Source organism: Cariama cristata, unplaced genomic scaffold (assembly GCF_000690535.1).
Source record: "Cariama cristata isolate BGI_N322 unplaced genomic scaffold, ASM69053v1 scaffold26819, whole genome shotgun sequence".
Taxonomy (NCBI): Eukaryota; Metazoa; Chordata; class Aves; order Cariamiformes; family Cariamidae; genus Cariama; species Cariama cristata.
In genome coordinates, this window is record NW_009636779.1 from 5598 (window position 1) to 16345 (window position 10748).

Genomic DNA, 10748 nt, shown 5'->3' on the forward strand with positions numbered 1-10748 from the left:
AGTGACAAAAGCACCTTTGCACCCAATAGTTCAGGCCAGAAACCCCCAATTATGAGGCATGCTGGTAGCACATGAACTTCAAAGTGGTTAACAGTAGCTTTCTCTGCCTGTCTTCATGCAGGCACCAACTTTTATTTCCAGCCAGCCACTTCATGTTGGTAGTTACCAATAATTCCAAATCAGTATATAGACACCAAGTGCTAATGAACTCTCAACTTCCTAGCAGCTCCGCTTACATCAACAAGTGGCTCGGGACGTTATGCAGAATATGGGATCAAGTGGGTAGAAAAATGAGTATCAGTAATGCTCAATTTGACAGAAGGACAAGTCTTTACACTATCTAATAAAAGGTGTTTGGATTTTCCTGCTCCTGAAGAACAAGAGAGCATGCAATTTTGGTAAGATTAGAGATTTTACAAATTGATCGAGACTGCTTAAAATGATTAAAAAATACAGATCCCAACATACACTGACTTAAAAACAGGTTTAAAGAAGCTTTATCAAAATAAAGTTAACTAAAAACTAAGATGTAGACTGAAGCACTAAACCTCACACATATAAATCTCAGCATTTAGTATTCTAGAGAACCGTCATTGGTATTCCAGTAAACAGCTGAGTGTAAACACATTTCTGTCTCTGTCTCAATACTTCCTTAAGAAAAACAGGCTTCATGTAATTTAAAGAGGAAAAGTGTTATTTAAAATTAAAATGCAGTCTATTTCACTTTTCCTGTCTGGAACTTGGGTTGTGTGCAACTACACTGAATACAGAAAAATATCCCAAGAACATAAGAGAGACAGAGTAATGCAGATTTCCACCCCCCCCGCCCCGTAATTTTCATCCCCGAATTAGTATCATAGCCAAATGTAAATACTTTATAATCAACATGCTGCATAAACTGAAGTTTTAAGCCCATGAAGGGTCTGTCACCAAGTTGTACGATGTGACAGACATGTCAGCTACATACAGCTAGAGATGTTTATATGTAATTTAGTGCCTAGATACTAAGTTCTCATTTATTGTAGGAAACCAGGAAATCCCTTTCACTTCAGTATTCAGATAATGAAACTATTTTTTCACATATATTCACAGACCATTAAGCTAGATAATATTTGTATTTTGCAGAAAATTGGAAAGCATCCCATTGCCAACGCAGCGACTCATAAGGCAATATTTAAACTGCACATTAGACTTACTTAGTATTCTTAGCCATGCTGCTCTGCAGCTAGAAAAATCTACAGAAACCAAACTCTCATGGAGTCCCAACATAAAATGCACATAATAGCAATTCACTGTAGGTGCACACAGAACGATTTTGTTTCCTGCCGCGAAGACAGACAGTTGAGCTGCACACATTCATAAAAATGCACTGCTGTTTATTTTCACTGCTTACAGTACAAGTGAAGTCAGACTGACAGCAATGAACAGCTCAGCAGGGCAAGAACAAAATACTCAAGTGCTACAATACATCTGTTGTCACTGTTCCCCCCTCCCACTTTTTCTTTTTTAAATTGTTATTTGATTTGGCTGATATCAGCTAATCACTGTTACTTTTGTAATCAAAGCTATTTTTAAGGCTTTGTTTTTTCCCCTCTAGCAGAAGCACTTGTAAATATTGATTTCAGGTTTGAGGATGATGAATGAATTGGCGTGTGTGTCAAATTCTGACTGCACCTTTAACAATTTAATTACTTAACAACCTATTTGGAAGAATTCTAAACATGGGGACTGCACACAGATACTGCAAGAGCCACTATTACTTGGTCGCTATTACTTCTAGCTGTTTTGGCATACAGATTTATATCTATGGCCTCCCCGCCTTCTAATTTTAATCTGCTGTAACCAAAATAAAACAAACATAACAAATGCTATGAATGCTACTACACTTATTGCAAACATAATCTTCTGAAGCAAAGCCAAGCTTTGCACAAGACTTCAGTGAGTCTGTTTTGTCTTCTCCCTTCCACAGACCACTTAGCTTTTTATCTGTGCCTCCCCTGATGCACACATCCCCCTCCCAGGTCTATATAGAGTGCTCTAAAGAGACTGGCTTCCGCTCTCGTATTCTCCCATAATTTAAACTGGGTCAAATGAGAAGTTTTAAAACATTCCTAGAACATCTACTACTCCCAAGACTTCTACTATTCCCAAATACTTGGATACTCTAATTTAGGTTTGTTGCAATTGCTTTTCAAATGAAACACTAGGCTATAAAGGCAATTGTTTTATCTTGAGACCAGTTGTATATAGCTTTCTGTATGTAAAGTACTCTAGAGCTTCTTAAAACAAGCTCAAAATCTTGCAAAAGAGGGACAGTAATGTACTTTATTTTGGTCACCGACATTAGGATCTTACATGATCTCCATCAGGGAGGAACAAATACAAGTCTTGGTATCTTTAGTGATTTTACATGGACAGCATAGCAAAGATACAGAAGTGTTTTTACTTACAAGGACCAAAGGCAAAGAAACACTAAATGCATTCCCTTGAGATTATACATGAAATGCAGAATCAAGCTGAAAAGTGAACCACACCAGTCTAACACTATAGCCTTTGACCCTCTCTTGTTTTCTCCCTTTAAAAGCAGCAATTATCTATACCTTCTTCTCTGCTGATCAAGTAAAACTATAGCAATATTTTAATGAGCAGCTTGAAAACAGCACATTCATTTCATGGTATTATATTACCTTCTAAACCAAAGTTGACTGAGACTGTACAATTACTGATTTGTTAGTCATTAGCCTGAAGGACTTACTAGTGTATTATCAGTTCTTAAGCTACTACTCCAAACTTGACAGCATAAAAATTCTGATATTAACAACCCATAACACAAAAATCAGGACAAAAAATGGTTGTAAACACTGATACTTTATTTGTTCAATTAAGCTGACTATCATGTCAGTTTGAGACTGATATTGGCCTCTTTCTTACGTGATAAATCCCTGCTTGGATTTAGGTGTGTATATCTGACATTTAAAATGCAGGTGACAATTCAATAAAGTTGCCTGGAAAGTTACACAACTAGTCCTTTTTAAACACCTAAAGAACACATGGAGCATAGAACAACCCTCTTTGCAGCGTTTATACGTACCTTGGAAAAGCATCAAAGCAATAGGTTTTCCTCGTGTCAGGAAAAGCTACCCGTAATCCAGACATCAAGGGAGAATGAAGGATTACTGCTGCACACTCGTACCGGGACGCCAGGTCTACTGTAGGGACAGTACCAATACTCTGACCATACAGAATAATGTTCTCAGGACTAACACCATACCTGTAGAGAAAAGAAACATCCCTTTAAAAACAAAAGAAAGCCAACACATTTCATATCACAAAGGCAAAAAACAAAACAAAGCAAACAAAAGGAGAGGGGGATAAAAACAAAAGCATCCCTCCTACCCACTGTAGCTCTTTAAAATCTATTCCTAGGAGACATGAATTTACAAGTCTAAACTTTAAAACAGTCCAGTAAAGTAAATAATCAAAATATTACACAGGATGAAGAGAGCTATCCTCACAGAAGGAATGTCAGTTTGTTCCTTAATCTTCACCATCTTCATGAACACCTCTTATCTTTCATTCCACAGCACAGCAAATTACAAATTAGACCTCCCCCCTCTTCAGACTCACTCTCAGGAATTTCAATTAGATATTCTGGAGGCTACCAACCTTTCCATCGTTAAACAAGACAGTTACTCCTCTGCCCACATTTCTTTCTATGCAGCTGGAACAAAAAGACCAAAGTGCCTTGTTGGTGTAGCTAAAGACACCAAAGGGTAAAAATTTGAAAGCCTAGTTCTGTTCTTTTTTTTCAATTTCTCAGTGTAAATTATTCCTCATTTTTCTTTTCCAGTTTAAAATATGCAAGCTTATTTTGTAACTATAAAGATACATCATTCCATAAAATTCAGGGTTCACAGGGAGTCCTGGATGGTTCCTCAATATTCCCGTCCAGTATATAAAACTGCCCTAGCTTGTGCGCTGTTTCACAGATGCAAAAAAGTTGAGGATGATACTAATTCAGTTTTTACTTGAAGTATGCAAAATATAAAGGAATTTGGAAGGGACACAGGAGGACGTGACAGTGGCTAGGAAGAAATGAAGAGTACAATAGCATTTGGCCACCGCAACTTGTTAGGAAAGCTGAAAAATCAAAGCTATCACTCAGTTAACTATAAAATACACATAGAAATCTCATTGGTAAATAACTCCACTTCCTATTGCAAGCTGTATAAAGAATAACGAAGTGCAGCAGAGAATACATTTCTAGTAGAAAATAATTTGTGCAGAACATGTCTTTTTGCCAGTCTACACTGTCTGCAGTCCTGCCGTCACTGCTATGACAAAGAAAATCAAAACCTACAGTTTAGGCTATACCAAATGTACACCTGGAAGGTTTCAACTTCCTTGCCAAGCTGATAGCTAGGTGTATGGCAGGCTTGGATGGTACCTGACTTTCAAGCAGTTAAACGATTGGGTATGTGCAAAAGAGAAAATGGCAGTCAAAAAATAATTAATAATTAAAATTGCAACAGAAGAATAATCCAGTACTAATCATCCAACTATAAGCTGTCAAGATTGCGTGGTTTTATGATGAAGTAAACTAGACTGGATTGCAGCCTCTGTGAAATTGGAATTTTCTTAGTATTTCTATACTGCTGAGCATAAGGGTGCTTTTGGCATCCCTGTAGTATGAATAAGCAACTGTACAAAAATATCTCCCTGGAGTAAAATTTTACCCTCTTGGTAACCAAAGCAGCAGCTCATGTTGGCGGTCTATCACCACAGCCACGGTCTGATGTTTTTAAAGAGATGTTGTGAAGCTCTCTTAGAATTTTTTTTTCCCTTACTGTTAGAAATAGTCCAGCATACCAAAATCAACTAGGCTCTGCTGTATGCATGTTAACAGGATCTTGGAGCAAAGTCTTGTCCTCACAAACTTCATTCCGGCTTTTGGGTGGGGAGGGCTGGAGGCATGTACCTTTGAAGGCAGCACATGCATCCCATCTGCTGATCTACCAGCTGTTGCATTGTATTAAAGACAGGCAGAAATGCATCAACATCAGGGAATACAAGAAAATGGGACTGGAACAAGATCCTCTACGTGGCACTTATGCAGGGATTGAATGATACCAATGCCGGTAGGTTTTGCAATACCATCCTGAGCTCCAGTATCATGATAAATGTCAAGTCCCCTTTCTAAAAGGTTTACAATATAAGCAGAATATGGAAACAGATGTTTGAATGAGAATCACAGGATAACAGGACAGCATAGGGTAGCAAGAGAATTCCTTCAACACATACAATTGCCTTAGCATTGCAATTTTCTTCAACATTGATCTGCTTTGGAGTCATGCCTTTTGATGTTATTTTGTTTCTGAAAACAGCTCATATTGTAAAAGAAGCACCTTGTTGCTGTGGCAATAGATACTCTAGAAAATCAATTTCATAGTATGCCAGTTAAAGTCAGATGCAGTCTATAGTATTATTAAAAAAGCCCCACAGACATCTCTAAATTTAAAGTAGCCCTTCAACACTAAATAAATGCTACAACTATTCCATATCTAACTCTGCAGAAAGGCAACATGACAATTTTGACCAAAAAAAAAAAATCATAAAAGGGTATTAGGATACTGAGTTCATGGACTTTTAGCCTGTCATTAGGTCAAATGTCTTTTCTACTTTGTATTCCTACCGACTGACAACTAAAAGAATCTCTGGGACTGTTTTAGTTAGGGACAGTCCAACTTTCCAAGACAGAAGAGTTACTGTAAGAGATTTATCTTTTTAAGTCCTTTACCATTAGGCCATCAATCAGAAGGTGAGACATCATGCTTACCGCAAACATCAGCGGAAACAGCTACATGTAAAATTTATATATTGCAAGGCCAAAGGACATATGACAACTCATAAGCAAGGGCCATGAATAATTGACATGTGCAAGGTTCTTGGAGCTGAAGGCCAGGGTTTGGCTCCGCGATACTCTGCGTCTTCAAACGCTGCCCAGCTGGTGACTCAGCAAGCACCTTTCAACTGAAGTACAAAGTGACCTGGGGATTTTATCCTTAAAATACAGTATCCTTTAAGCAAAGGCTGGGTCCCTTCCCCAGTCTCTGCAAAACACCCTTGTGGTAGTAGATTCTTGTGCAATGGAAACTGTGATACAGAAAGTGAAACAGAAAAGAAGAAGAGCAGACATGGATAAGAAGGGGGGAATGAAAGGGAAACTAAGCGACATAGAAAAAAGGAAAGAATGTGATAGAAAAAAGGCAAAATACGTTCTGAAAAAAGAGGAATCCTGCTACAATCTGCTCTCCTATTAAGGAAGAAAGTATTTCCACCAGCTAAACAGCAGCTCCTAAAAATATCTTCCTTGAAACACACAAGCTTTGGTCTCTGTGGAAACAGAGCTCCATCCGACGGAGCTGTAGACCCAGGTTAAATGTATGGGTATGCTCCTGTACTTCTCCTATGGAGCCCATCAAAGAGTTCAAAACAAGCTGGGCAACACTGCAATGTGGAAATCAGCCTTCAGCAAAACCGAAGTAGGAAGCAATTCAGTTACTGTGGGCATAGTTAAAATACTGATTTGACAAGGGAGGGGGGGAAATACAGGAAAAAGAAAGGCAGGCATGCTTTTTTCCTCCAAGGGAAGTCAATTACTGAGAAGTGCAAAGCTACTGCCATTTAAAATGATGCAAGCACTTCTGCTCCCCCTTGCCCACAAACACTTATCAGGTGGCAAAGTTCTCCAGCCTAGAGAGAACTCTCTCCTACTTCTCTCCTACTCTCAATAACCCACGGGTAGATTATGTGGATTATGGATTACATCTCTTATGTGTGTAGAAAAAACCCCAGCTACCTTCATAAGTAATATAGCTACCTGCAATTACAGGTTCCCAAATCAGGCCAGGCCTAGCTAAGGCACCAACGCACTCCACAGTTAATAACACAGTTGGGTTTTTTTTTCCCCCTGTTTTACTGCCTCAATTTATACAAATTAGGTTTACCAGCAATTCTGATATCCTTAGTGTGAACTATATGCACAGAAGTCAGCTATTAAGAATCCAAACCCCAGATTCTTCTACTTACTCCTGCACAGAGTAGTAAGAGACCTCAGTCACACCAACAGGTCAGTGGGACAGGGAAGATGGGGATTATTGCTGACAGGGAGTAGAGGGATGGGACACAATGACTTCTAGTTTGGTCTGCTTAGCCACATGGCTGTGGCTTGGGTCACGTTCCTCCAGTTTCCTCATACAACACAGATGATGGTATCAATTGCCTTTGTAAAGTACTCAATGCTTTCTGGCTGACAGCACTCTGTACAAGCTATGTATTATCATAAAGCATCTTTAATTACGAGCATAAGATACTGATTCCCACCTCCCCGCCCCCCCAGGGCTTCAGCTTTGAGCGACAGAGATGGAAAGTTTACCATTGCTATTTTTACTCTCTCCTTAGTTGAGAGCACTACTGGAATGCTGCTTCAGGGACTACAGATGTGTCATGCAGTTGAAGCCCTGCGATGTTCACAGCCAAAGTTACAGCGTCTGTGCCAATCCTCAAAGGTGCTAAATACATATTCACTAATGAGGCCAGTTCTTTTTTCAGGCTTACTGAATCAGTGAAGTTAACCACACCTTATATTTTCAGTTTTGAAGTTTTATGGTTATTTGCTGCCCCAGTATCCCTCACCTAAACTGGAAAGCATATAGAACAGCATGGATATAGCAACAGCAACAAACTACTTTTCAAAAGTAAGTATCTAGGCAGAGCATTTTGACTACACAAACCCCATTTCATAATGCTGTTGAGTCCTACTGTTTAACCGCTACTGAACTAAGGGAGCTACTGGTGATCAAGTTCTTCCTTACACACAGTATATAAAGATAAAAGGCTGGGAAAACAAGGTAACTAGCTCATCCGTTCTTGCAAGGACCCTGAGTTTGAAACTGCTCTCCCATCAAGGGAAACACCACCATGAAATAATTCATTTTCAATACACAAAGAAAATCCAGCATACATCAGGAATGGCACAAATCATGCCACATTTGGAGTAAATAGTGACTTCTAGAGTATTTTTACTAGAACATATACACGCATGGTTACAATAAGATCTTCATAGGCTGTTCTTCAAGTCTGTTTCTTCCTGTTCATACAAACCCATTTGTCACAACATACTATTGGTTCCCTTTCCAAAATGCATTCTCTCTAAACTTTATAATCCAGAGACATTTAGATCACTTGTTAATAAACACAGATAGGTTTTTCTACAGCATCATTATACACTTCCATAAGATATGCATCTACATGTTCAGAAATAAGTGGCCATTTAATCCGGTATGAATCTAAAAAAAAAAAATAAAATCTAATTTTGGGGGTAGAAAGGAAAACCAAAAATCCTCAATTAAGTAAAAATCCCACATGCAGACTGCATACCTTGAACAAGAGTTTACATTGTAGGACCTTTATGTTAAAAAAAACTCAAGAAGAGGTCGGTCAATAAATATTATTGCAAGTAATTTACAGTATCAGAACAAAACACTGAATTTCACATTGTGCTTTAGCAAGTACTGCTCCAGCAGGTCAGCCAAAATACCACAGAAATTACAGCAGATTTTCAGCCTAAATGGCAACACTAAATTGAGAGCAAGGCATTAGATTAAGGATTTGACAACTGCCAAATGAGAAAAATCAGAATTATTTCAAGATTCACAGGGAACTCTGGCACACAGCATGAGTCCCTGTGCCAGTTTCTCACTCCAGTTTCCTTGAACTCACACAAACATAGGTCTAAAATTCTTCACTGTTTTACTGAGCATAATAGACACCAATTCTTTAAATTATGCAATGTCGTCTTCCTCCTCTGCCTCCTTACTGTCCAAGTCTACAAGTACTATGTGATTCAAGTTCAGGTACAGCAGACTCTTTGACTTCACAGTTCCATTGCAGTAATAGCCAAAACCAGTTTGCATAATATTGTGGCTTATGAAGCTGCAAAGAAAGAGACAAATTTTTTTGGCATATATCCCAGCACCCTGTCACAGGAGCAGACAAGTAATTCCACAAATGTGTTCACACTCAAAATAATTTCAATGGCTGCCAGAGAAATTTAATCAAGGAATCTGCCACAATTTTGTATCACTATTATTTTACTGCCACATCAGGCAGTCATTTGGTTATGCTACGGAGAAATCCCAGTGCTAATCAATATAGCCTAACTAATACTGGAGTTTCAGAACGAACCTATGACTCTTGAAAATGCCCTCTTAAGGGCTATTTTGGAAGTTCATTATTTGCAAATATCACACTACTATAGGCTTGCTGGACTACATGACTGTAGTGCTAATCCAGTGATGTACAGCTCTTCTTTTCATGCAACTAAACGGATCAAGTGGAAGCAACTTCTAGGCACTTAGGATGATCATTTGCACTGCAGTAACTTAATTACACCAAAGCATGAATCACTACAACTGCTTCTTGATTACTGTCTTGTGATAATCAATTATGAAATATTGAGAACTCTGCTCAAAGTTCAACCAAGTCATAACAAGGACATTAAATATTACTGGTGAGCTCAAGCAACCATGACAAAAGCAGGTGATCTACACACTGCTGAATAGCGAAGCCACTGCAAATTTGCCCTGAGCAACCAGTGCAGGTAAAGGAAGACTATTTCATGGCACTCTCTGGTACAAACTGTAACGAAATTACAGTTTAAATTAACTCAATTATGCTAATCTACACTGAGTGGCTTTGGGGTGATGGTTGGGTGTCTTTTTTTTAATAAAATCCAAATACTACCAGTTCCTCTTCAAAAATTGCTCCTTTTTCAAATACAGCCTTAAATTACCATGTGTTCATCTGCCTTGAACATAGGACCCTGAAGATGTCAAGTTTCAAAGTGGGAAACACCTTCCCTAGCTAAAGTAAATCTGCTCAGGACTCAGAGTAAAACCAAGCACTCTTGAACAGTAAATCCATTCCTCTCCTTTCCCAACCTTCTCAGCTTCACCATTACAAGTGAGTTTCTTCTCCCTCTTCAACACCTATTTTGTTGGAGGTTTTCATGGCACGCCATGGCAGCACTTCCACATGCTCCTCTTGCACCACACATTTTGAGCCAACTGACCACCACCCTGCTGCCAGCCCAGCCAGGCCACAGCTAAGCAACCCAGCAGGTAGCAGGTCCAGCCTGCGGTCTGTCTTCTGTTACTCATAAATCAGGCTCTATCCTCACAACCATTTGTAGTTAATGATCTCACAGCAGAGATCACCTGAGAACTGCAATCAGACTGCATCTGTCCATTCTAATTTTTCACACATTTTTCAGAAATAAGAGTCAAAAGAGAAGTGAAACATAAGAGCATAAAAAAAGATAGTACACATCATCAGCCAGGAAAGAAGACTTCTGCAAACTGGCATTCTCGAAGAAATCTCTTCCAAGTTAGCTGAACAGCAGTGAAACGTTGTGATACAAAAGACAGAATGGGCAGAAAATATGCAATCTATGCTTGCAGATCAATTTTTTAAAATTTTTTAAGGAGCTGCAAATTAAAACCTCCTTTGTTTTCTTTGTACTGAGAACTCAACTGTATTTATAACATGACTTTTCACCACCACAGTAAGCCAGAATACTAGATTTTGGTGTTTGGTTTATGTTAGGTTGCTCATTTCTCTGCCACATGAACTAGCAGTTGTATGTGTAAACAACAAACAAATTTGGAACAGTTGCTTCTGCCCAATTG

The 10748-nt window shown here is 38.8% G+C and overlaps 1 protein-coding gene across 1 annotated transcript in view; it reads right to left on the reverse strand.

The window, feature by feature from the left end:
* The window catches only part of ABHD17C (abhydrolase domain containing 17C), a 29857-nt gene that overhangs the window by 2319 nt on the left and 16790 nt on the right, over positions 1 to 10748 (reverse strand). The window contains exon 2 of the mRNA XM_009708053.1: positions 3092 to 3271. Within this exon, the coding sequence (XP_009706355.1) occupies positions 3092 to 3271 (180 nt within the window). The remainder of the gene's footprint in view (positions 1 to 3091; positions 3272 to 10748) is intronic.